This window comes from Hippocampus comes, unplaced genomic scaffold (assembly GCF_001891065.2).
Source record: "Hippocampus comes isolate QL1 unplaced genomic scaffold, H_comes_QL1_v1.1 scaffold80, whole genome shotgun sequence".
Taxonomy (NCBI): Eukaryota; Metazoa; Chordata; class Actinopteri; order Syngnathiformes; family Syngnathidae; genus Hippocampus; species Hippocampus comes.
In genome coordinates, this window is record NW_017806164.1 from 1,410,154 (window position 1) to 1,437,759 (window position 27,606).

A 27,606-nucleotide genomic window follows, 5' to 3' on the forward strand; every position below is an offset into this window, starting at 1 on the left:
TATTGTGATAAAACATGAACTTGATCCGTGTCTTTACATAAATGAAGATCATTTATTATTAGTATTAACATGAAGGCAAATTGAGCATAGTTATTTCAGCAGTGTGTATCAAGCTGGTATACCTTCACGTAGCTCTCAGTTTCAAAAAGGCTGGGGAGCCCAATAAAGGCGCAGATTACTTTTCCTTATTTCACGATTGTTAACAATAAGACCTTGACTTTAATAGCACAATTCAATCATGGAAGGGGTGTATATTTATGAAGCCATATAGCTATTGCCGGTCAAGACTTCCTGGCATCCTGAATGCCATGCTGACTAGTTTTAGTGCTTACATATAAAATGGTTTGGGGGGGAAAAATGCATTTATGAAATATGATGTCATCTTACACGTTGCCGAGATATATAGTGTATATACTGAGGCATTCACAGACAGAGTGACACCCTTGCAAACTAGCATAACTTTGCATTAAGGCTCCGCTAAATTGTTCTAGCAGTGAAAGCGCTGAGCGTGTCACAACTTCAGGAGCTTAAATTCCACCGGTAGGGATTGGTGACTTTAAGAGCTCCGATTGAGGCGCCGCGCATCTGAATGAGGTTCTCCAGCTGCAGGATGGATTCTGCCCCGCTGAGCCTTCTGGTCCGAAGCCAGCCGAGCGAGCTTATTGGGTTCCGGCTGTTGAGACGGTTGACGCTGGCTCCGGAAATGATCAGCTGTAGTGTTATGAGGTGTGCATAATAGCTGCACTCGACAACATGAGTAGCAAACCACGACTCTTCGTCTTGTTCAACCTTCATCCTCAAAAAGGTAGACTAAACCGGGATGAAGTACCCTTTTTATTTTCACTTATGTAAAAGTAGTCTCAAAGTTACTGGTGTTTGACAGAAGATCATTAAATACATATCCCCCCCACCCCCCAACTCTTTCTTAGTAATTGGTTTTGATGTCCGTTGTAAATCATCAAGATGCAAGACCCAGACAGAGTTTGACATTCCTTGAATATACATGCAGTATCTGGAAAAAGTAGAAAGTTATTTGATGACCTTTAGAATGACATCAACAAGTCTGTCTGAGGAAATGTTCTTTGGAGTCCTCAATGAGAGGCGACCTTGAACATGGGCCGGCTGTTGCTAGTCACATCTGTCACGGATTGGATAGATAAAAGATAAAGAAAAAGTCGCAAGTGCTTTCAAAAAAGTGTCTGGTTTCTTCTGGTTGTTATGCTGGAAACTGATTCTTAAAATATGCAACACATAATAAATAAGAGCTTAGGCATACACCAAATTCATAATTTTGTCAGTATTATTCTGAGCCTTCTGATCCCCCCGCCAATACGTGAGTTATTCCGCTTTATTTGGCTTTTTGGTTGAGTTCTCTTGGTGTACAGTTTCAACACACACACACACCAATTGAATTCATTCTGCTTTATTATCCTATTCGGATCATTTCATTGTTTTGATTATAATTTGATTTGTGATTACTATGTGCTGGCAAAGTCACTCTGGACTTTCTCAACTCACTTATTTATTTATCCATTTGAGAAATAAAGTTTGCTGAGCCGCTTACATCAAATCCAAAATGCATCACATTTCCCTTCTGGCATTGATTTGAATTGAAAGGCTGCTGGGAGATGCTGTGACCCACTAAGCTTGTACATTTACAAACAACCTGCTTTGCACACTAAAACATGTCTTGACTGTTTATTGCAGCTTGTATGTAGAACAATATTTGCAAGCAACTACATATCCTAACTCCTGTGCATCTTATAAACGGGGAGTGTTCAGCTGTATAAGTGCCGAGTAACTTTACCAGTGCAGTAGGGCGGTGCCCCACTCCAAGTGCCATCCTCTTGACAGTGGCGTGTAGCATTGCCCACCAGCATCCCTCCTTGCAAACAGGAGTACTGCAGCACAGAGCCGTAAGTCCAGCTGTGGGTTCCGGGGATGATCACATTTGGGGGAACACCAGGGTCACCGCAGGAAATAGCTAGAGAGACGATTGAAAGAGGTGGGGGACGTGTTAATGTACCGTATTTTCCGCACTATAATGCGCACCTAAAAGCATTCAATTTTCTCCAAAGCCGACAGTGCGCTTTATAATCCGATGCACCTTATATATATGGATCAATATTCAGATTTCTTGGACATAGTCTTTTAAATATTCTGTAAAGTGCTTTAGTTACAGCTGCAGCGATTGTGAAAGCTCTCCATAAATAAAGCTGTATTGTATTCCCTTAAGCATAGCTCCATCTAGTGGATGAATACCGCAACCGTAGCCACTATTGTAGCTTCTCTTCTAATGTGGTGTGCCCTATAGATGAAAACAGTTTTAAAACAGCCCAGTCATTGAAGGTGCGCCTTATACTCCGAAGCGCCTTATAGTGCGGAAAATATGGTGCATGGGAACGTGTCAAAGTATAGATTGCGTCTACTTCTGCTAAGGTACTACAGCAGCAGGTCAGAAGAAAAGGAGCAAAAAAGGAAGATTGTGAGGGAAGGTGGGCGTCATTAACGATGCATGTGTATGTTTGCGGGGATTACAATGCAGGAAGAAGATAAATATTGAAACACGCAAGTATCCGGAATGAATGAGTCGTAATCATTACAGAGTGGAATCAAGGATGGTCATTAAAATGCAACCGGAATTTTCAGGTTAGATGCACCACTTTAGTCACCAAGTGTCGGTACTTGAACTAGCAAGTACCAAAGGATTCAGAGTGGCTATGTCGATATCTTTCGAGTTGGTTTTTCAGGGATTTCTTTTTGCAAAAGAAGGAGCATGTAGGATGTCATGCAAGATGTCAGCATGACTACTTCTCTAGAGTCTTACTTTGATGAACATGTGTATACTGTATATTGAGTGAGAATTAACCATTTTATGAAATGACATGCGCACATCTAGCAGTGCGCCAAAATTTGGGGCATGGGTTGATAACAACACCGTTTCGATGGTGAGTGTGACCAACATCACCAAATAGATGTATTGCCCAGTCATCAACATGCCTGACACAATGTGAGCTCCAATAATTTCATCTAAATGAATTTCACTTTCACAACAATAAACTTTCATTTACCCATTTATCTCCTGGAAATGCTTCCATAATGTCAATGGGATGGACATCGCAGAACAAAATCTTCTATTTTCCTGTTTAATTTTTGAAAAATTGACATTTTACAGAGGTCAGACAGCACAGCTCTCTCGATGACACAGATATGAAATTGCCCTCGATTTTCCATTTCTGCCAAACAATTGGTCCAGCGACACCAAGCCAAAGTTGGATTACTCCGTCCTTTCCTTGCCCCTCAGTCGCCCGCTTCTCTCCCCCCAATTTTTTGATAAGAACCTGCTCCTGGAATTTAATGCCCCATGCTCCACGTTTACCTTGCCCTCTTTGTCCCATTCCATCATTTCTACATCCATGCAGCCATGTCCTCATTGTAAAGTGTTGGCGCTTTTGGAGTAAGACATGTTCCCCTCTGTTACAGTTGACTTTAATCTCTGTGCCTTATCAGCCACAAGCTGTACACTCCCCTCCAAAAGTATTCAAACTTTGAGGCAAATGTCTTTACATTCGTTGTAGATTGAAAACATCTGGTCATGGCATCAAAAAGACGGTATGAGAGAAAAGACCAGCATTTCATGTATTGGATTTAAAATAAAAGTTAAAATGAGAAGAGTAATCATAAAGGAAGCACCACATTTTTAGATGATGAAAAGTGTTGAAAGAGATTGAAAGAGACATTTACATTGAAAAGAGGATTTTGTGCTTGGCATGTGCCCATTCTGCATCATAGTGTGTTAAAACTTGGGACAGCATAGCCTAGAAACTACTCTGGGGGAGGAAGCACCAATCGTCACAGTGTGCTAACCCGGGGGAGTGTATCAATTTTACCTTTGTCATAATGCCATACACTCCCACAACTTTAAACGACTACTTTAAGCCTTCTGTAACCAAGTCTCAAAGGCTACTTTGAAAGTGTGTTCAACCGTGCGATTGGACAGATATGTTTTCCTTTTTCAAAAATTTAAACCTGTCCTCACACTAAATCACACACCCACATGAACAATTCATTACTTTTCAGGCTCTCCTTTGAACCCACTCATGTGCTCCACCTTTTCGTCACTTCAAACCGCTATTTATGTCAGACAATATGGATGATGTAGCCCTGAATCTGGGTGTTTTTAACACATTATAAAATTCTTTTCATGAACATGAACTGTTTATCCCTACCCAAGCATCGAGGGGTTGGCCTGTCCCAGCGTCCATCATGGAGGCAGGTTAGAAGCGCGGACCCGAGCAGGTAGAAGCCTTGTTTGCAGTGAATGGCCACGGTTGTGCCGTAGCTAAAGATTTCTGGGTAACGTAGTCCAGACTGCCGTACACCATTTTCCACGTGCCCGGGATCAGAACAGTTGACCACTGGTGAGAAGGGAGCATAAATGAGCAAGTGAGAAACTAGAATTTGATGGACCAAACCTCACAAAAGAAGCTGTTTCACTGTGTGTAATTCCTTTATGGTTACTGAAGATGGTGTTGAAGTGGCAGGGCACTAACTATTGACAATAATGTAATTGTAAAACGTCAAGTAAAACTTGACTCGAAGAGTCACACGGTAGTAATGTTTATGCTCGTGATGATACCAATGGACTGACCCAAAAACCTTCCATTACATTGACCGACTTTATCCATGTACGATCATGTTATATTTCATTTCAGCGTGCCCTCGGTTCTCCTTTGTAGATTTTCCCTGTCACTAAATATTTACGGAATGAGTCATTAATTATTAGGAGAGTGCCCTTTGATGTCCACTGGAAAGACAAGCAGCTTTGAAGCACTCTTCAAGGTAGCCGGTCCATTTTGTTAAACAGTCTTTGGACTTAACGTCAATCAAAATGCGCAGTTTTGTTTTCTGCATGTCACGCGGGGTGGGGGGGGGGGAAGTGACAGTGACTCTGATTCAAGTCCAAAGGGGGAGCATGGAATATGAATACGGGTATGTGTGTTTGTGTGAGTGTGTTTTATGTGTATTCACATGTGTGGGCACCCACGGGGAACAGGAAAAAAAAAAACACTTAATTGACAGCTGCTACTGAGAAGCAAAAAGTCAGGCTAAATTCCTAGAAAGGAAGACAGATGTGTGCAACTCTGCTGTATCGATCTGCCCCTGTGACCGAGCAGAGCGCCTGGGTGTTTGCACAATTTAATACATCATAACTGCTACAACGCAACAAGGTCAGTGGGAGTTGGTATTTTTACGTGGAATGCGTCTGTGGAAATATACTGCAGTCAGTCAGGTGCAGCGCACACATAGAGATAGACAACCATTCCCTCTCTCGTTTAGACTTTCACTGAGTGGGAACGGAACTCACACTGAAGTCAGGAAAATGAAAAGTGTACTAGTGCACAAAATTCTTCCTTTGCAAAGATATATATTCATGTTAAAAACACAATTGCGTATCAACATAAAATAAATATGGCTTAATTAATTTAATTCTTCACACCCGCGTTTGATAATTAACGAACCGAGGTATTGATATCAGCATGGATCAACCTGTTTTTTGTGTTACTTGTTACCTTTGCAGAGAGGTAGGGGGTTGCTCCACTGCCCGTTGAGTCGACACTGAGCGCGTGAATTTCCAGTCAGGATGTAACCTTTATTACAGGTGAAGTTGACCACATCGTTGAGGTTGAACTCGCTGCCGTTCGTCCGCCCGTTGGCTGGGTTTCCAGGGTGACCACAGGTTATGGCTGACGGTTAGAGAGTAGAGATGATACAAAATGTCTTGGCAAGACCAACTGTCACAAATTCAACCCATCGTACACTTTATTAGGCAGATCTGCATCGTGGAATTAAACTTTATCACATTGTTGAAAAGGTTGTTTGATTGATCGATTGATTTAAAAATTACTACAAAGCACAGATCTACCTAATGTGACAAATAAATGAATTCATAGTTCATATTTATCCTTCCTGGTCACATGTTCTACTTCTCTCACTACAAAATGAAAGCATCAGTAGATGTTGATCTGCATTTGTATTATCGGGTACTTACGGACGCAAACAGGTGTTGTTCCAGACCACCGATGGTCTTGTTGGCAGATTCTGACTGATGTGCCGATCAGGCGATATCCCAGCATGCACTGGTACACCACTGTGTCGCGGTAACTTGAGCCGTCGCCGCTAATGTGACCGTTGATGATAGGATTTGGAGAGTCACAGTGGCCGGCTAGAAGGAAAAAAAAAAGGGCACTAACTATTGACAATAATGTAATTGTAAAACGTCAAGTAAAACTTGACTCGAAGAGTCACACGGTAGTAATGTTTATGCTCGTGATGATACCAATGGACTGACCCAAAAACCTTCCATTACATTGACCGACTTTATCCATGTACGATCATGTTATATTTCATTTCAGCGTGCCCTCGGTTCTCCTTTGTAGATTTTCCCTGTCACTAAATATTTACGGAATGAGTCATTAATTATTAGGAGAGTGCCCTTTGATGTCCACTGGAAAGACAAGCAGCTTTGAAGCACTCTTCAAGGTAGCCGGTCCATTTTGTTAAACAGTCTTTGGACTTAACGTCAATCAAAATGCGCAGTTTTGTTTTCTGCATGTCACGCGGGGTGGGGGGGGGGAAGTGACAGTGACTCTGATTCAAGTCCAAAGGGGGAGCATGGAATATGAATACGGGTATGTGTGTTTGTGTGAGTGTGTTTTATGTGTATTCACATGTGTGGGCACCCACGGGGAACAGGAAAAAAAAAAACACTTAATTGACAGCTGCTACTGAGAAGCAAAAAGTCAGGCTAAATTCCTAGAAAGGAAGACAGATGTGTGCAACTCTGCTGTATCGATCTGCCCCTGTGACCGAGCAGAGCGCCTGGGTGTTTGCACAATTTAATACATCATAACTGCTACAACGCAACAAGGTCAGTGGGAGTTGGTATTTTTACGTGGAATGCGTCTGTGGAAATATACTGCAGTCAGTCAGGTGCAGCGCACACATAGAGATAGACAACCATTCCCTCTCTCGTTTAGACTTTCACTGAGTGGGAACGGAACTCACACTGAAGTCAGGAAAATGAAAAGTGTACTAGTGCACAAAATTCTTCCTTTGCAAAGATATATATTCATGTTAAAAACACAATTGCGTATCAACATAAAATAAATATGGCTTAATTAATTTAATTCTTCACACCCGCGTTTGATAATTAACGAACCGAGGTATTGATATCAGCATGGATCAACCTGTTTTTTGTGTTACTTGTTACCTTTGCAGAGAGGTAGGGGGTTGCTCCACTGCCCGTTGAGTCGACACTGAGCGCGTGAATTTCCAGTCAGGATGTAACCTTTATTACAGGTGAAGTTGACCACATCGTTGAGGTTGAACTCGCTGCCGTTCGTCCGCCCGTTGGCTGGGTTTCCAGGGTGACCACAGGTTATGGCTGACGGTTAGAGAGTAGAGATGATACAAAATGTCTTGGCAAGACCAACTGTCACAAATTCAACCCATCGTACACTTTATTAGGCAGATCTGCATCGTGGAATTAAACTTTATCACATTGTTGAAAAGGTTGTTTGATTGATCGATTGATTTAAAAATTACTACAAAGCACAGATCTACCTAATGTGACAAATAAATGAATTCATAGTTCATATTTATCCTTCCTGGTCACATGTTCTACTTCTCTCACTACAAAATGAAAGCATCAGTAGATGTTGATCTGCATTTGTATTATCGGGTACTTACGGACGCAAACAGGTGTTGTTCCAGACCACCGATGGTCTTGTTGGCAGATTCTGACTGATGTGCCGATCAGGCGATATCCCAGCATGCACTGGTACACCACTGTGTCGCGGTAACTTGAGCCGTCGCCGCTAATGTGACCGTTGATGATAGGATTTGGAGAGTCACAGTGGCCGGCTAGAAGGAAAAAAAAAAGTCATTACACTGGAATACTCCATCAAAAGATCACATTTATTTTGTTGACCTTGCGGAATAACATTCTCTGAAGAGAAAGCACTGTGATGGTGACACATGCTTCATTTGCATGTGCCACATCCAGACGGAAACACGTTAAAAATCACTTTATATAGTCTTGAATCAGTGCTTTTCAGAGTGAATAGGGCATTATATGAGAAAAGTGCATCAGTTAGACGATCATTTGAGTTAAGTGGGGCATATGAACAGATGATTTTGTTTTTGGTTCATTTAATTTTCAATTATCTCATCGAGACATGCACAGCAACTGCTGTGTGGTCAAAAGTTTTGGATCACTTTGCCATTATACCTAAATACTATGAAAACTCGGTTTTCCCCACTGTTGCAGGCACAGCGGCAACTGGGAGGACTTTCTAAAATATGTTGGAGCAAGTCTGTGGAATATTTTGTCGATTCATCTGGAAGAACAGAGGCCACTGATGTTCGCCCTGAGAGAGGGCCTACTCACGATCTCTGTTATCATACATCTCAAATGTTTTTTTTTTTTCCATATCAGACTCACAAAAGCACGCCTTTTCGATTCTTGCTTTGTAAACTGGGAGTAGAAAAACACTTTCCAAAATGTGCTGGCAAAATGAAGAATTAATATTGAGCGCTAAATAGGTGGGGTGGCATGGTTTGCTTGTCTGCCTCACAGTCCTGAGGTTACGGGTTTGAATCTCTGTTCTCCCCATGCTTGCCTGTGTTTTCTCCTGCTATTCGATTTCTACCCCACATTCCCAAAACTTGCATTTTAGGTTTAACAAAGATGAAATTGTCCAGAGATGTGAATGGCTGTTCGCCTATTTGTGCTTTTCCATTGACTGGTGACTCTCGCCAAAATGTCATCTGGGATTGGTGCTAGCTCACTTGCGACCTTCATTAGTACAAGTAGGAAAGGACGTATGGATGGATAGCTGGGTATAGCCCAGCCCTCAACAAACTAATAATAAAGTTTTATTATGAAAGACTGCCCAGCCGTCTTCGGGCAGTAGGCGGGGGACATACTGAACCGGTTGCCAGCCAATCGAAGGGCACACAGAGACGAACAACCATCCGTGCTCACCCTCACACCTAGGGACAATTTAGAGTGTTCAATCAGCCTGCCATGCATGTTTTTGGAATGTGTGAGGAAACCGCAGTACCCGGAGAAAACCCACGGAGGCACGGGGAGAACATGCAAATTCCACACAGGAAGGCCAGAGCTGGGATCAAACCCATGACCTCTGCACTGTGAGGTCAACACGCTTACCACTGGACCACCGGGGCGCAGGCGAAGTAATACAAACAAGATTTATTTTGACTTACCAAGGCACCTGGTTTCAGAACCACTCCACAACCCGTTGGCTCCACACTCTCTGACATGGGACCCCACCAAAGTATAACCATGGTTACACATGAAGATTGCAGTTGCGCCAAATGTAGTCAGTGTTCCAAGTTTGGTGCCGAATGGTGGAGAAGGAAGATCCCCACAGGACAAGACTGAAAGCAAAAATGAGGAAGTCATATTGATAATAATAAAAATAAATAAATCTTGAAGAATAAAGAACATGGCACTTTAATCATTTAAAAATTGTGTACTAAACATTTGGAATGTAGAGAGCAATGAAACATAACTATAATTCTAAATCACTTTCTGGAATGACATCCTGTAGACCAGGGGTCCCCAACCACCAGTCCGCGGACCGGCATTGGCCCCTTTGGTACCGTGGCGCAGAGAGACAGACTTGCAAGCTGTGAGCATATTTATTCACTCAGACATGGCGGAACTGTGCGCGACTCTAGCCAATCGGAGTCCTCCTCCTAACATTGGTTTGCAAGTTGAAATAAATAGAATATACCAATCAATGAAAGAAAAAGCAAGAAATAGAAAGTACCGGTAATAGTGACAAATTGATCAAATGTACAGCTAAATGCTCAGCTGCTTGGCAGCCATGACTTCCGAAGATCAAGCTATTTTGACAAGTATCAATGATGCTAACGCCGTATCTAGCTCGGAGTCTAACTTTTGAAAATTTTGAATTGCTCGATAATTATCGTTGTTGTCAGTACCGGTGCTTTGAAACTGGCAATTTAAAGGCAATGAAAAAAATGTTGTCAATTGAACCATATTACTGTACTTATGTGACTTACTCTTGCATGTAGCTGGTTCATCCGACCCTTCCCATGTCCCATTGGCAAGGCAACCAAGAGTCCGATGTCCGGCGCCGAAGGAGTACCCCTCTGAACATTCCAACATGGCCAAGGATCCAAACTCTCCCAGTGTACCAGACAGCAGATGATAGGTCATGTGATCTGACAATACACCCTCAATGCTCGAACAGTGACTGGCTGGAAAATACATGGAAGGTCAAGAGAGCTGAATTAATGAAGAGTGCAGTTAAGGCTGCAGCCTAGCCTGCGAGAACTTGCCTCTTGGATTTTGCTTTAAAGACAGGAAGGTGGCTCAAGACCAAAAATATCAAAAATAGGAAACGGTTACATGAGCCGCTTCCTGAACTCTACCAAGAAGCCTTTGAGCAAGAACTTTTATGTGGGTAGTGCTAAAGCTAATTCTAACTGCTAATAAAAGCAAGAAGAAGATCCCAGACTCGACAAATGTGTTGTACAGAATAACCAAACATTTCTTTCCCATGCCAGGAGACGACTGTTGGTAGCCAAGTGAATAACTGAGTATAATAAAGAAGCTGAAGAGTCAGTGAAATCCAGGCAGTGGTGTCAACTGCTATAGCTGCTGCTGATCGCTACTAGTGGTACTTGTCATCAAAGGTAGAAAGTGTAATGGTTAACTTTGACTTTGAGACTTGTGTGAGGCCCAAGTGTTTAAAAAATATCCATGTTGAATGGTAAAACATTGCCTTCGATTCATCACATTATAATGATGGTGACAGTTGACCTCAAGAAAAGACCAATTACATTTCCAATCAACCCTATGAAATGTTTTTGTTTCTTTTCAACTTTTCTCCTTAAATACATTCGATTTGGGCTTGCAGGTGCCACTGTAGAGCATGTTAGACTACCGTAGGAGTAGTATCTGTAGTATAAATTGAATCCAGTCTTCAGACCTAAAGGTTCGTCTTCCTCTCCTTTTTACTTCTCACACTTACCCCTCTTTAAGTTTTACTCACTAGGAAACTTTATTAGTTTAAAGAATGAACAGAACATGTCTGGAGTTATAGCCCGCTTATGAAGGAGCCTTGAAATAAATCAGCCACATAACATTCTCTCTTGCCCTCCAATCGCAACAATAATACTTACAGAGACACCTTGGGGGTGAGGCGGAATTACTCCAGCTGCCATCCTCCAAACACATTGCCGTGGCTGGTAGACTGGGATCAAGGTGATAACCATGTTTACAGTTGTAGGTCACCTGACTGCCCACGTTGTAATGGTAGGCGTAGAAGCTGCCATTGCCTGGTGACTGAGGGATCCCACAGGAGATAGCTGCCAATCACAAAGAAAAGTGTTATGGAAATATTCAAGCAAGTCATCCTAACCTTTACGGACTATTGTATAGCGGTGCTTTGAATAGGAGATTAGTTTGTTATGAGGACCACATTTGGAAATAAATACCCACCAAAAAAAGTTTGACAGTGTTGAATAAGCTTTAGGAATACTCGCCATATTTTGTAAATGATAAAGCTTATTTGGCTTTGAGTATTATCATATTGTTGGTCTACATGTGTTGCTTCACCGTTTGGGTTCAAATAAACATTGTTAAAAGGGCTTGTAACGCTGACACCGATGCTATTCATCAGCCTGTCTATGATGTTTTGAATTGTTTGTCAGCATTAAGCTAAATAGAATATTAAGGCAAACCATTGTGCCGTTTAAAATCCACACCATGTACTGTAATTTTCTCGATTTTACATTTAGCTTGACAGTATACTTTAACTGGGAGTGGCACTAAACAGCTTAAAACCTCTTTTTTTGACACATTGTTCACAATCCACCAGACTGCTACTTGTTGTGAAGTAAGGTGAGGCGAGTTCACTGCCGTGGAGCGCTTTTTTGCTTGTGAGTCAGGAAAAAAGAAAAAAAAATGAAAAATCATCTGGAAAACGGGACGCATCTTGAAAAAACTTGCAAGGCAGGTCACTCGTAGCACTGCTGTACTTAGATGTTTATTGTATTACCTTGACAGAATGGTGGAGGTGTATCCCATTGGAATAGCCCATTGGGACGGAGCCTACAGGTGGAATTCATAGAGCCGACCAGACGGTAACCATGGTTACAGTAGAACTGGAGTCTGCTGCCCGGGCGGAGTTTGGTTCGGTTGACGACACCCCCATTCGCTGGGGGATCATTAATACTACAGTACGCAGCTGGAGAGACAATGAAAGACAAAGCCAAAACAAAGAAATCCTCAGTACCTTTTGGGATACAAAAAGAAAACTTTTTCAGAGTGGGTGGAATGATTCACTCACACATAACAACAAAGTGATTCAGCAATCATTATTTCCATGTCGGATATTTATCTTTCATCAAAAGAAGCATCTTATATCAGCCTCTCTTAAATGTCTCGTATGGCCTTTTGTCTTTCAGCTAACATCATCTATTTGAAAATGCATCTGTTCTCTCTGAGTTCAAGTTCTAGAGGCCACGGGCTTCAAAGAGTTTTCTTACCCCAATAATACGACTGGAGATGGCACTTAATTGAGAAATGGAATCTGCTACCCTTGTGCCGAGGGGATCATGTATAGATTCATGTAATCTCTGTCATCATCTTTTTTTAGCTACCTGTATCATTGGAACCTGATTTTTTTTTTTTAATGACCTGATATCCCCTGAGGGAACAACTGGGATACATTGTCGACCACCATGTACTTCAAATCTAAACATCAATAACTGTGTACTTGCACTAACGCCTGTGGTCACATTTATCAATTCGAAGATTTTGTTTTGTTTTGTACCCATCTCTCACACACACACAAGCGCACACACACAGACACACACACACGCACAATTTACAGCGCGTATAATATACTGAACGCATGGAGTACATGTACCTGAGTATCTTATCTTGAATCCTTTCTTGTTGGTTGCATGGTCAGTGGACCAGCGTAGGTAAAGCTGATTGGTTTTGGAGGTGAAGTTGAGTTGAGATGAATGATTTCCACTGAGAGCCACAAGCAAAGGGCTCTGTCCTGAGGATCCTGCAAGGAGCGCATGAATAAAACATACTGTGAAACGAGCACTGTGTACATAGTCAAACCTGCATTTCAGATTGCCTGGATAACTGCATAATCATTTCTTTTCACCCGGGGAGCTGTTCCATTACTCGCATAATCCTATAGTAATAATAATGACAATAATAATAATAATGACAATAACACCTATGTGGGATCGTGTAATTCAAACAGATGATGCAAGCCTTTATGTTTAAATCAAATTCTATGACGTAATGACAGATGCCAAAACTATCATCAGAGTAACAGGTTTTAACACAGTAGGCAGCTGAAAATGCTGAAAATGTTTGAAGAGATGTACAGTATATTGTTGTTTTGTACTTTGCAGATCACAGGTTTTGTGGACTGAAATGAAATTAAAAAGGTAAACATGTAACTTTCTCAAATCTCTTTAAAATACACAAACACACACACACACACACACACACACATGCACACACACTGACACACGCGTATATGTGCTCTGCATACCATCAAAAATTTCCAGCTCGTCAAATTGCTTCTCGCTGTGGAACATCTCAACGTAGATATTGATGATGAAACCTGAGGGACAAGACGGTCATTTAACGCTAGGCGAATTTCACCAGACAACATTAGCTACACCTGAGTTTTCTCATGAGATCCACTATAGCAAAAGGACGAGTATTCATTCATCGTGCTTATCATTACAGATGCCGAACTGCACTGCACATTTTGGTTCCCTTATTTTGCAACGCGATGAGGGGGCAGAAACATTTCCCAGTGATGAAGTGCACGTCTACATCAATGCTAACTCCAACCAGAATAATGAACATACTGTTAAATTAATACGAAACACTTATCGATGTCAAAGGCAGAATGTACTGGAGGTCATTGAATACAAGTGTATGTGTGTGTGTGACATAGCAGGTGATGCCCACTACGCCAAGAGCACCTGGAAGCATGCGAAGCAGCCAGGAGCAGGTCTGGCTGTTGGGGTAGTTGCCGGGGAACATGGGACTCAAAATGACACCTGATGATGAAGATCTCTCCTCATTGGCTGGACACTGGGCTGGAAGGGAAAATATCCACTGACATGTTATTAGCCATCTAAAGAAGAAACATTTCAGGAGCCTTTTTCGATTTCATTCAAGGTTGTCTTCCTGTTTACATGTCCACTCTGTAGACTTACCCTTTTGAAGAAAAAAAAATTAAAGTATGTGAATCATTCACATTACCAACTCTTAACACTGACGTGTGACGATCGAACAGACTGTGTGGATGCATTCTTTTCATTCCATTCATCAGCCTTGAATACAAGCAAGAAGTGCACAGGATGTGCCGCTCCATCTTGATGTGCGAGAGCTATAAACACTTGCACATAAAGAGGAGGTGAACTCGAAATGCGCCAAAGGAGCACTTAAGTTGCATGCGGTTGTTGTAAGAGCACAGTGTTTTAGCTTTTAAACACAATGGGCAGAGCAAAGGAGAGGCCCGAGCCTCTCGGCAGCTTTTCTGCCGCAAGAGGAACCAGTGACGCATGCCAGAGCTGATTCGTCTCACAAATTCCACAAACGACACCAAATTCATTTCCAGAGAGGATGTGCTGATGGTCTTGCATGAAAAGTGTTCATCTCGACACACTGATATTCTAAATGTGGCTTCATTGTCGATTAAAATGATTAAAATATAGCTTTTAATTTAGCAAATGTGATGGTAAGATAAGAAGGTTGCAGTTGTGGTGTGGACAATAAACAAACAAAGTGGGATATGTTTTCCTCCTCGCAGATGTACATATTTTGGGAATATGTTTGTTGCATTGTTGTATGTTGCATTTTGAGTGAAAAGGCAAATTCAACTTTTTCTGAGAAAAAGTTGAATATTGATTAAGACACGTAATTGATTGATTAAGACACGTAATTTCCACAAACAATGATATGACTGATGGTATGCTGAATAAAAAGTTTACATTTTGTTGTCTCGTTTTTTTTTTTTTTTGCCAATACCCCTGACCGCTACAATGACAAAACATTGGAGACAATTGTTGGCTTGACTCCCAACTGCACACGGCAAATGTAAATAATCCCCCCCCCCCAAAAAAAAAATGTGTGTGTGTGTGTCTGTGTGTGTGTGTGTGTGTGTGTGTGTGTGTGTGTGTGTGTATATATATATATGTGTGTGTGTGTGTGTGTGTGTGTGTGTGTGTGTGTGTGTGTGTGTGTGTGTGTATATTGCTTTTTACCATTTTAATAGACATGCTTGGAATATACTAAGAGAGTTCATGTTTTATTTGACTTTATTTATTTAGATGTTGGAAAACAGAGTATTTCGCGTACAAAGGGGATTGATGAAAGGTAAATTGCGAGGAAAATTATTGCAAGAATAATACTACCCAAGAATAACAGTCGACAATGTCTCTTTGTCGTCTATTAATTGGGTAGTTCCAACAAAGACTCCATTTGGGTGTTTGGAGTTCTTCCTCCCACGAACAGACACAAACAAACATTCACAAAGAGGACCTCATACTACCGGTGATAATGATTTTGGGGGGATGTTTACTCTTTTCAAATGTATTCAAAAGTCTAACTTGAAAAGATCCATTCAAGTCCTCCACCTCACAAAACATACATTTATGCTCGAAATATTACATTTTCATACATGCATTCTCTGATATTATACGGGTGCACGCGGAATGCTGATTTACCTTGGCAGGTTGGCGGTGGGGCCTCAAACAGTAAATGGGAGTTGAGCGTACACATGAGCTCCGCCTTCCCAATGAGTGTGTATCCAGGGAGACAACGATAAGCCACAATATCACCTGGGGGAAAATATATAGAAATGAATCACTTGCAATTAATGTGTACACCTTGATGTTTCCCTCCATACAGTGTTAAAAAGTACACATTTCAAATGATAGTTGCTTTGCTCATCAGGTAAGTGACAATTTTTTTTTTTTTGGTACAATAAAAATCTACTGACTTTTCTCAGAGAGTAAACAGTTTTACTGGAAAAGACGACATTTTGCACATAGTTTTGACAGGGAAAATTGATGTTTGCTGTCAGTATATGTTCAAAATGAAGGTTGATTTAAAAGGTCAAATCGGCTGAAACCTAAGAGGGTGTGAGCACATTACATAACGTAGTGATGAGGGAAAATAGAGGCCTTGACAAATGATGATTTCCCCCAGAATTGATGTTTTTCAAAGCCTCGGCACATTTTTAATCGCCATGAAAATATCTGCTTCATTTTGGTATAGATGGTGGCTCTTCAAGAGATGTGAAAGAAGTTTTCAACACTTCAACAAAGAATGGCTGGATAATATGGAAAAAAATCAATCTTTCGCTTGATTCCAAATTCAACGAATCATACTTATGTAGTATTCTGGATTATTACCTATTAGGAAATCTTCATCCTCATAAATTACGTCAGCATTCTCCACTAGAGGAGGAGGAGGGCATTTCTTCAAACGGTAGGCTGGAAAGAAGAATCAAGTTGTCAACCTCAATAATGCATCCACATAGTTGTAAGTTTATGTGATGCTTTTGTACAAGCAGTAGTTCAAAGAAGCTGCATCAATTATAACTATTCATATTCGATATTATTTTGATGAGTTGTGCAATGCATACATGGCCCATGGCTACTGTAGTTCCCTTTTGGAAGAAAACTTAAGCGTGGAAAATTGGATATTGCATATATCTATAAACCCAAAATCTAGTTCAAGTTCAAATTAAAATGGGTGGATGGATGGATATTGCAGGATAATGAGAGTCGTTTCTAAAAGTTTGATGACCCTATTTATTTGTGATTTTCTTTATCATTTTAATATTGTGAAGCACTTGGGTTGAATTGTTATGTATGAAAAACCCCCTATGAAGGTTGAAGTAAAAATGTTGTGTTATAGTAATACTGCCATTACGAAGAAGGTGCTTTTCTGGGGTTACAAGGAAACGGTGCCATGTTATCGTGAGGCTCCTTGTATATCAAATTCGAGGCAGAAGATGGGGCCGGAGATGGCTTATTTTCTATTCATCAAGAATTACTGTCAAGTCATAACAATTTTTTGAGGCAGGGGGTGAGATTGCAAACTTCTGCTTTTTCGCAACACACCAAAATACATTTTGGGCCCCTCAGAGAGTTGGGGGGGGGGGGGTAAAAAGGATGTTTTTGTGTACCATGGAAGTTGAGTATGAAGAATCCTCCGGTTGAAAAGTCAGAGTGAAAGCGGATCAGAACCTTGGAGCTGGAACTGTAGGCTGACTCTAATGCCGTGTTGCCACTGAAGACACCTAGCTGAGGACTGGATGCATCTGGACCATCCCTGCATGGAGGAGCCAAGTGGGAGTACAGACATGTGACAAATAAAATTTAAGCCGACTGCACAAGCAGAAGTTTTCTTATGCCGTACGTACGGTGTCACAGGGAAAAAACAAAACAAAATGGGAGCTATTTTAACGATCTAAATTTATACTCACTCTACCATCACTCAGTCTGAAGAAGTGTAGCCCTTAAAAATCAAGATGACAAAATACAAAATAATTATGTATAACCAGATGCTGTTTTAGGATCATTGCCTCCTCTGATATAAACTCCAATTTGCTGCCATTGAGTAGCATTTGCTGTCTAATTTTAACAACATATTTAGTGCTGCGCAATGAAACAAGGCACATCTTGTTCTGAAGGAGGAAGTAAAAAGAGAATAAATGAGACGTTATTATGTTCGGTAGTGCATGTTCACCGAGGTCTAGGGTTGACGGTGATTTATATTGCGGTACCTTTGTTTGCATTTACACCCTTTTGCAAGACGAGTTCATTGAACAAAGCCCTCGGATTAACGGCTTAACTTAGCTCATTAAATATTGACTGTTGTTGAAAGGTTACATTTTCTGAAGTTCATAAATGCACCTTTTTTGTTTTTAATGAGCACGCATTTGGATTAAACAAGGTCTGTAAAATTTTAATTCCAAAAAAAAGAGTGCTTGGAATCTCTTGCCTGCTCAATAATTCAAGGTCCTCTGTAGGTGTTGAGAACTCATTCAGTGAATTGAAATTTCCGTCTATTTGGATACAAATAGAATACGGAGTGTTGAGTGGTTCTACTTGTTCTGCCTGAAACTCACAGAAGTATTCCCCTTTTATTTTCTACAATTTGATTTAGTTGATTATTTGGTAGATTGTATCTATAATTCATGCTTGATTTTGAAAAGTGCAGAAATGTTCCTTGAGCTCAATAAACTCCTGCATGTAGCTGCAGCTGGCTGTTCATATCTTTTATCAAGGCATCTAGTGCACGGTGAAATGTTGTAAAGAGTAATGTGCTCCAACCAAAATCATTCCAAAGTAACATGATGACCTTGCGGAATATGCAAAATGTACATGTGAACATTTGGAATTGCGACTACAAGACTGACTGTCAAGAGAGAGTCAAATGTGAAAGAGCAGCAGAATATGACCCTGTTGTAATACATCACACGTGCCATCTTTTCCGGCTCAGACGAATGCAGAGTGGTACATTTTCAGTGTGAGCACCATTGTCTTGCTAAATACATGGATGAACAATAATGGCAGTGATTGGAGTGGATTTTGTCAATTAGAGTGTGGAGAGTTGTGGTGACAAGTTATTACTGTATGCAATCATGAGGCTGAAGTTATAGAAGTCACTTGGAGCCTTGAACAGTTGATTGGAACCATTGTTTTTCCATCAGTATAGAACAAGGACCTCCAGCACTCCAAAATATTTAAATTCACCTTCAATCAACAGCCAGGCGGCTGAAACCTTCCAACAGGACAATGACTGGAAACACAATCAAAACTGCTGTTGGAATGGATCAAGTAGGCGAGTATAAAGCTTCAAGGAATCGCCATCCTAAAGCCACTCGCCTGGAATAAGAATTGATCAAATGGAAAATAAAAATCCAAAATGAATACAACATTCCTCTCCATGATAAGATTTTGGGAACTTCTCGACACAACTGTAAGAACTTGCAAATTAATCTCCAATTATCGTCCGATGCAAGAATCGGTGTGGTGGTGTCATTCAGCAGCAGGCAAAACACACCACGGCAAAGTTTGGCCCTGACATTTGGATGCAGTGGGCTGCCACCGTTCCCCAGGAGTTAATGGCTATGCTGAGCTGAAAAGCAGCAAGCGCAAATCACTGCGATATGAAGAACATAGCAATGTACAAGACGCGACATTCAGCGCTAGTATGATTAATGAGAACACGGAACAAAAGAGCACTGCTGAAGGGAGAAGACAGAATAGATGCTGTAAAAAAGGGGGCTTGTATGAGAAGCAATAATAAGTTGGAGCAGCACTTATTTATTTATTTTCTGTTTTACAGAGTGCTTTACATAAATTGAAGCAAACCATTGGTGAGCACTTGTTAATTACTGAAGTTAAAATAAATATGTTTAAGTGACATGGGTACGGTTTATCAAGGCTTCAATGTGTGCAATAAAAATGCAAGCGTCTTGAATTTCACGTGATATTTACACGGGCATTTTGCACTTGACAAAAAGTAAAAGAATAGCATTCAAGAAAAAAAGCGTTCAACGCGTAGGGATGAATCGGCGTGAGGCTGCGGCGATGGTTTTGAACAGTTCAGTTTTAGTAGTTGACCAAATGCAAAATTTAATGTAAAATCATTTTAAAAATCATGATTTCAATGTCAATCAAAATAATGGTGTTAATTAGTTCTGCCATAGTCGTCCAGCCAAACCTTTACTTTAGGTTTAGACCTGACAAATTTAGCAGGTCCCTTGCAGCACAAAAACTAAATGTTACCTCACTTGGTCTCAGTAATCCACCAGCAGACTTGATAAACCAAACAGCCCAAAGGTAGCCCTAAACACAGCGGTGGACCATTAAGAGTTGCAAACATACAACTTTCATTTGTCCCTTTAGAGGCCATGAGAAGTGGTTTGGATGCATCATTAAATGCAACCTCTAGATTTGTCTTTTTTTTTTTTTTTTTTATGTTTATTGCACTCTAAAGGCAGTGGAAGGGGCAGCACATCCACTAGATGCTGGAACGGCTTGCTTTAATGTGATCTCCATGCATGTGAAACTTACATGATATTGTGATATTTTGTTTACGTGACACTGACACAGTATTGGCGGCATCCAATAGCTCATTGTTTGTTTTTTTTTTAATTTGGACGACTAAATTAAGGGCAGTAAAGCAGCTTTTCCTACTTACTTTTGACAATTAGACGATTCACAAAAACAACGAAAAAAGATCTTTCGGCACGCCCATTTGCTTCCAAATACAAAATATATTCTTAACTCATTCACTCCCAAAGACGTTTTTATGTCTTTTCAGACTTGGTTTAGAATTGGCTGGTACTGAATGAGTTAATGAGTATGTAGATTGATGTTTGCAATTGCTTGCTTTCACTATTATCACATTCTAAACTATATTATTTATTTTGCTACACTACAAGGTCGGCAAAGGGATTTTCTACAGGTCAATGCAGTGTTCCATGAGCTCCGGCATCACCAAAATCCCCCTGCATCAATTGACTCACATGGTTACGGGCTTCTCCTAACATGTACCAAATACACTCTGAAAGGCAGCAAAATCGAAAGCAAGTGGTCACCAATGGCATTGTGAATGTATGACTTTCAAAGCGGCTGTATTTGATCGGCTCGCTCTACAGCTTGACTCTTATGCCCTCAAATTAACCCTTTCGTCCTCCCTGTAACCTGATAGCATGAAAAGCTGTCCACTGTCGTAACCGCTGTCCCTCAAAGGGTCAAATGGTCAGACCAGTTCCACTTGATTTTAGTTTCATGTAAATTAAATTCATCAACAACACATGGCTAAACAGCAACTAGTAAGTGAGAATATTGTCCAGAGGTGACCCAAACTTGTCAGATACAATCCCGTCCGTCTCACCGGAATTGGGAACCCAGCTCCAGTACTCCTTCCATTTCATTCCCCACTCCCCACTGAATCTGATCATTACTACCAGAGTTAGCGAGACTCCCTGGGCTCTTGGGCTCTGTTGCGGCTGGTCCACTGAGTCAGATGAAATCGGTCAGTGGTCCCATTGTAAATTCATTGCTCTCACACTCCCTGTATTACAATCCTAGCCCCCACATTGAATCCCATTATAGCGACAGTAGACGAAGGGTGTGTGCATAAACCAGGGTATGTATCAGGAGGCTACGTAGTAAGGATCCCTGCAAATCCACCCCAAAAAAACAAAAACAGTACAAGGAGACTCATATACTCACAGCTCTAAAATATGATCCACTTGCACCTGTAATGAGCCGCCTCCCCCCAAAAAATCTGTGTAGCAGAGCTGCAGTGCATCACACTGTAAGGCTGTCAAATACATATCCGGTATTTGTAATGTTTTAACAATATGAGAGGTCAGCATGGTGCAGTGCAGTTCTACACCAAGGCAAAAATATACCCATGCTAATAAGCATACATATAACTAGAAATGTCTGTCCATAGATAAAACGGAGCCCCTTTGATTTGTATATCCGAACGGGTTCACGCTTACCATACAGCAATGTAATCAGTGACAGGCTCAGTCTGCAACAGGGTAAAGTTGATGTAAACTCCATGTCCGTGGGGGACGGCGATGAGCCAGCTACAGTCTTGTGAGTTGGGGTATTCACTGGGGTACTGAGGCGAATAAATGGTCCCATTTTCAGCTGTGACATTGTAGCCACAGGGAGCTGTAAAGGCAGCGTCATAAAAGATTATTTATCTGAAAGTAAAGGACAATTTGAAAACATGCTCCAAGAGTTGAGAGAAACAGGTATAAGGAGAGTTGGAAGACAGCCTCAAACAAAAAGCAACTTTAAACTCAAGTAGGAATGGGCATGATAATCAATTAAAATTTGGTGTTTTGTGATAAATTGATTTTCAGTGACTTGGAGTGCTCTGCAAAAAGCAGACATGCTTATAATTTTGTTCCAATACGTAAGCGTTGTGCTAGCAAGAACAACATGACATCCACTATGGAAGTTGAGCTACATCGACAGGTACACGGACCTCAACAATAGCACAAACCCTCCGGGGAGAATAAGAGTGCTCAGTAAAACATCAGAATTGTAAATAGAGGAGAGATATTCTTCCATTTTATGACAAGAAAACCCCAAATTCAATTATTGATTGATTTTTCATCATCAATACTCAAAAGTAAGCAGAAGAAAGTAATATGCAAGATTTGAATGCACCATATCGAGTGGTTCTTACCCTCGCAGCGTGGAAATGGGTGATTCCACTTCCGGTTGGTCCCATGCAGACATGTCAGTACTGGGTGTCCAATCAAAACATAGCCAGCATAACACAGGAATGTTATTGACCGGCCAGCACTGTAGTCACTGTTGATGATGTCACCATTGGTAAAAGGAGAAGGATCCTGGCAGTTTTGAAGTTGGTAAGCTAAAGACAGACATTGAATTAGTCCATAAAATGTACATAAATCATTTTAACGCATTGGCTAACTGCAATGTGATGGGCAAAACCAATTCAGTCAGGAACCAAAACACTTTCGGAGTAACCGGATTAGCACTGATGGACAATGACACATAGCGAATACACTGTCGTTATCTGGGACATACAGGATGCATGACAGATTTCAAAAACATTACTGGTCTATTTGGACACGCAACAATAAAAGTCATTCGTAAAAGCGGGCGTGAGTGATAAAAAAAAATAAAAATGGCTGGATTATGTTGAATTATGGCAGAGTGTTTTGCAGCACAGTATACGAATTGAAAAATGTGTACTGGCACACGGGTGCCTACATTTACAACACACACACACACACACACACACACACACACAGAAATAAATAAGAGCGTACTCCTCACACAAGACAGTCTCCACCATGCAAGGAGTGTTACTAATGAAGAATTAATCACCAAATTGAATTTGGCATTTTTACCATTCGTATCCAAAATCTGATACAGTACTATGTATAAAAATATTATTTGCCTCAGTCCAGTTAATACGCTCTCTGTACTGACCATGGGAGTTAGCAAGGACATGAATCCGAGTGACAAGACTTGACCGTTGCAAATTAGGGTGAAAACAGGGGCAATTATCTCATGCATGTAAATGTAGGTGAATTTGTGTGTCCTTTAGCAAGCCAGGTTATGCTGGCAGGCAACCCCGCAGTGACATGTTTTGTGTTTTTGATGAGAACCACTCGAGGGTAAGAGAAAATTAGACAAGATGTCAGCACCTCACGGGGGGCTTTGCATTGCAACATTACATCCCTTTTAAACTGATTAGAGCAAAGCAATAAGGTTGTATTAAAAATAATAATACATAAAAAACAAACAAAAAAAAAAACACTTGTACACCGATGAAAGCTAAAAGCCTTTCATCACACTCCCCATTAGTTGGAGACGGCTGTTGCATTTGGATGCTAATCAGTCATATTCTCTCTGGACCATGCAATGAAGCGTTTTTTTTTTTTTTTCTTGCGTAACCTAAACAATATAAGTGAGTTGAGTTGAGTGAAACTAAACAGATGGTTCAAGACTGCAAGGTTTGTCATTTTCAATTTTTAAAAAATGACCACTCATTGTCTGTTTGGTGTAAAATGGACGTGACTCGTGACAATCAAAGACGAACTCACCTTGATAAGTGAGTTTGAACCCCATCCTGTTCTCTGAATGGTCACTGTAGAAGTGAATGATGGTCTGGTGGGTGGTGCTTAAAAGAGAGGGCGGGACTTGTGAACCAGTGAACTGTCCAATCAGAGACGAGCTGTGCTGTGGTCCCGACCGCACCTCCAGGAAGTCATGGTTGTCTTCAGAGGAAAAGTTTTGGAAGTGAATATGGGCTCCTGGGATAAAATAGAAAACACACATTTTAATCTTGCCACATTAAACATATTACCATCATATTGAAATATGAATGATCTATGCCCAAGGAAACAAAAATGATCACTGTTAAATTTTTCCTACTGTAATTTACTAGTCCAAGACAAGCACATTTCTTGCACATATTCCAAGCCTACAACCAGATGTTATCAATGTCAAATTCAAAACTGAGCACATCACACACTCACCTCTAATTAAACACGCGATAACGCTTTTAATAAACCATGTGTCACTCCTGCTAATTTTGTGCTATAAACTACACCAACAGATGTACTGACACTGCCTCATCCTCACAAGGAATTATCCTCCAGCCCATAATAGTTACCATATCCTGTCGGCAAGATGATTTGCCAGGTGCAGTCGAGGTTGCCGGGGTAGTTGCCTGGGAAACCCGGACTCAGGATCACTCCAGTGACCTCAGACAATACCCCACCACAACGAGCTGACAGGATGAGAGAAAGAAAGGGTCGTGTTAACGAGGCACCATATGTGCTTCAACACAGACAATATTGAACCCCCCGCCCCCTCCCCCCAAAAATAGGCTAATAAAAGGAGCCTTAAAGCAGCAGCAGGCCAGGCTACACTGAAAAGAAGAAAACTAATTCCAAATAGAGACCAAAATGTTTTGGGGTTTTTTTCATTTCCAAGTAATCTAATGGCAAATCAATCTGAATAGTCTGATCACAAATGTATGTGTTGAGATGGAGACTTCTTGAGGAGCCTATCCGGTTACCATTCACGGCCAGGAGATGTTTCTGTTTTTCAAACTGTCTCAAGTCAGTGTAAAAAAAAAAACATCTTAGTGTCGAGAAACAAACTAAAATTGCCTCTTTTGTTTGGTTTGGGTATTACCTTCCATCCATAGTGCTTCATATCATATGATGATGTTTACCAATACATATTTGAAAATGGCAGGTGTCGTGAAAGTGACGGCAATTGTTGGACTGAGAGTGTTATCTTTCAGGGTCTGCAAGAAGTACTCATTTATTAAAATGACAGTTTTAATATTACAAAAGATTTTTTGTAATATGATAGCAATAACCAGAACAAAATGATTACTTCTTCATGATATTATTATTTCATTTTTGTAATTTAATGTTTTAATTTTTTTCCTCTTTTCTTTCCTTTTTTCATTTTCAGTATAACTCTTATAATTTGTGAATCACTGGGGAAAAAAAAAGTGATTTCTTAGTTGTGCTGCACAAAATGACTTTAAAGAGCAAATATACTACGGTTCCAAATTCATCTATTGAATATAGGCAAAGAAGCATATTTCCTTGCAGGATTTCTGATAGGATTACCATGTTGATACATTGCAGCAAGAGGAGCCGAATGCCTTGCTAAAAATAGCTTGTCCTGGGACAAGGTCGATTTTAAATGGAATTGACCTGTTACAGATGTTCAGCAAGAAGCTAAGTCCAATCGTAACACAAACACCAATGGAATCAATTCTTTTGTGAACATGTTCAAAAACAAGATTTGACTCGCGCCACAAAACTGCTGTCACAGAACCGCTAGCCCTCATGTGTGCTAGTGTGAATCAATCGAAAAGTAACTGCGCTCTCTTGCATGTTGTGTTCATCGACTGTAGGTGGATGTTTATTACAGGCATTTTTTTTATCATACATAACACTAACCAAAAAATTGCTCAACTTACTGTATGTGTCTTTTAGTGAGTGCGAGTGCATGTGTGTGTGTGTGTGTGTGTGTGTGTGTGTGTGTGTGTGTGTGTGTGTGTGTGTGTGTGTGTGTTTGTACCTATGCAAAGAGGAGGTGGGTAGTTCCATCTGCGCACAGTCCCAGGCATGCAGGAAATATGAGAGTGGCCCTTTGAAGTGAGAAAAAAGAAATGCAATCAATTATTTTGGCAAATAGTATTGCTACTTTATTTTTGGTGGTGTAAGTGTTACCTGTAAGGTGTATCCAGGCTCACAGGTGAAGGCCACTACTTCATTGACCATGTATCGGTCTCCTGTTTTTATGCCATTTGCTGGGATCATCGGCTCAGGACAAGTCGTCAGACCGACCGCTGCATCAGGTTTAAGGAAAAAGCATGGCTTCACTGGTGCACAGTTAAGTGACAGTATTCACACCAATACCTAGAGATAATTTAACCATTTCATGCACCAATAATGATAACCTGTAACGTGATACCCAAAATTTGTTTTTGGGGGGCTTTTGGTTCAATATGACTCTTTTGGCGTTTTGCGTTGCCGACCCCTGCATTAGAAGAACGGAATCTGCGGGTGCGTGTGCGTGTCTTCCATTTGTTTGTGTGTTTCAATCCCAATCCGAAATTTCAAAAATACAAGGACAGAACAAGGATCCTTTACCATAGCAACACTGGGGCGGAAGAGGACTAAAGAAAGGAAGAGTAGAAAGAAGGGAATATGTGTGTGTGTGTGTGTGTGTGTGTGTGTGTGTGTGTGTGTGTGTGTGTGTGTGTGTGTGTGTTTATGTATGTGTGTGTCTGGTCTTGTTTGTTCATCATCTACCTGCCTACCGGCAAAACAATGTGATCCCGCAGAGCGAGCACACTTATACACATGCATCCGTGCGCGCACACAGACACACACGAATGCCTTGTTGTATGTATGCTGACATTTGAGAGCGCGCTCGTCCGCATGCATGGGGAGGAGGAAACTTCCGAAAGATGAAGCACAAATGAAAGGAGCTGCATGCGACATTCGCACTCAGTGCATTATTAGTCGGAGCGTCGTGACAACTGATCAATGAATCTAGTCCATTTGGCTGACCGTCCCTCTTTCTTGTGCTCACTCTCGCTCTCTCTTAGCCTCTCACACCCTATGGAGAAATAAAAGCTGTGATACCATTTAAAATGCTGACAGCACGACAAAGCGAACCTTGATGGGCACTCGGCAACAGCAAGACAGCGTCAGCATTTTTGTCAAAACTTACGCGATTTACTATAAAGAGCCTTCAGTGAGTGAAAAATGACGAGAATATTACTTGTCACACATCCCCCCCCCCACTTATATAACATAAAACACGTGTTAGAGGCAGATCAGCAACAATAGTGCGAATCTCTCTGGCTAAATCTAATAGCAATTTGTGAGTGGCTAGCACAACCGCCTTCCATTTCCAAAGCATGTTCTGTATGTTAGGCTCATTGAAGACAACCTGTCATTTACGTAACCTCATGCCAGGTACGCACTGTGGGTGAAGCAACCCTAAAATGTGAAAATGTGGTAATTCCCCGCGCGCCTGCTGAGCGTATGGACTTAAGCGCTTTTGCTCTCGCGCATTGCAGAGTGTAGTAAGTCCAGCACCCCGTGAAGGTGAATCCTCATATTGCACGTTTTGATTCCGTTAACTGCCCACCGACGGCTGACTCCTGCTGACAGAGCGAGACACACGTGGCCCATGCCGCTCATTGACGCTCACCAACTGCCCAACAGCCGTAACGCGTCCCGACCACATTGCGCCGGCGGCAGAATGTCGACATATATCATATTAAGTGTAGAAAAATATCGGCACCAGCGGTCTTTTTTTTTTTTTTTTTTTAACCTCTGCTTGGAGGCTTTCCATTTCAAACATGCTGCTAGCGGTTTGGAGGTTTTGACAGCTTCAGGTCTCCCACGATTACACCAACAAGAGTCA

At 41.1% G+C, this 27,606-nt stretch overlaps 1 protein-coding gene across 2 annotated transcripts in view; it reads right to left on the reverse strand.

Moving 5' to 3' along the window:
• LOC109531522 (CUB and sushi domain-containing protein 1) overlaps positions 1 to 27,606 on the reverse strand; it is a 345,015-nt gene that overhangs the window by 28,299 nt on the left and 289,110 nt on the right. For both annotated transcript variants that reach the window (XM_019895847.1, XM_019895846.1), the window contains exons 40-59: positions 25,896 to 26,014; positions 25,744 to 25,813; positions 24,311 to 24,427; positions 23,739 to 23,948; positions 22,346 to 22,534; positions 21,645 to 21,822; positions 17,304 to 17,449; positions 16,525 to 16,605; positions 15,835 to 15,948; positions 14,086 to 14,202; positions 13,644 to 13,715; positions 12,993 to 13,139; positions 12,120 to 12,308; positions 11,242 to 11,427; positions 10,117 to 10,314; positions 9,292 to 9,465; positions 7,753 to 7,926; positions 7,274 to 7,447; positions 4,230 to 4,418; positions 1,808 to 1,984 (exon numbers count right to left, since the gene is read on the reverse strand). In XM_019895847.1, the coding sequence (XP_019751406.1) occupies positions 1,808 to 1,984; positions 4,230 to 4,418; positions 7,274 to 7,447; positions 7,753 to 7,926; positions 9,292 to 9,465; positions 10,117 to 10,314; positions 11,242 to 11,427; positions 12,120 to 12,308; positions 12,993 to 13,139; positions 13,644 to 13,715; positions 14,086 to 14,202; positions 15,835 to 15,948; positions 16,525 to 16,605; positions 17,304 to 17,449; positions 21,645 to 21,822; positions 22,346 to 22,534; positions 23,739 to 23,948; positions 24,311 to 24,427; positions 25,744 to 25,813; positions 25,896 to 26,014 (3,021 nt within the window). The remainder of the gene's footprint in view (positions 1 to 1,807; positions 1,985 to 4,229; positions 4,419 to 7,273; positions 7,448 to 7,752; positions 7,927 to 9,291; positions 9,466 to 10,116; positions 10,315 to 11,241; positions 11,428 to 12,119; positions 12,309 to 12,992; positions 13,140 to 13,643; positions 13,716 to 14,085; positions 14,203 to 15,834; positions 15,949 to 16,524; positions 16,606 to 17,303; positions 17,450 to 21,644; positions 21,823 to 22,345; positions 22,535 to 23,738; positions 23,949 to 24,310; positions 24,428 to 25,743; positions 25,814 to 25,895; positions 26,015 to 27,606) is intronic.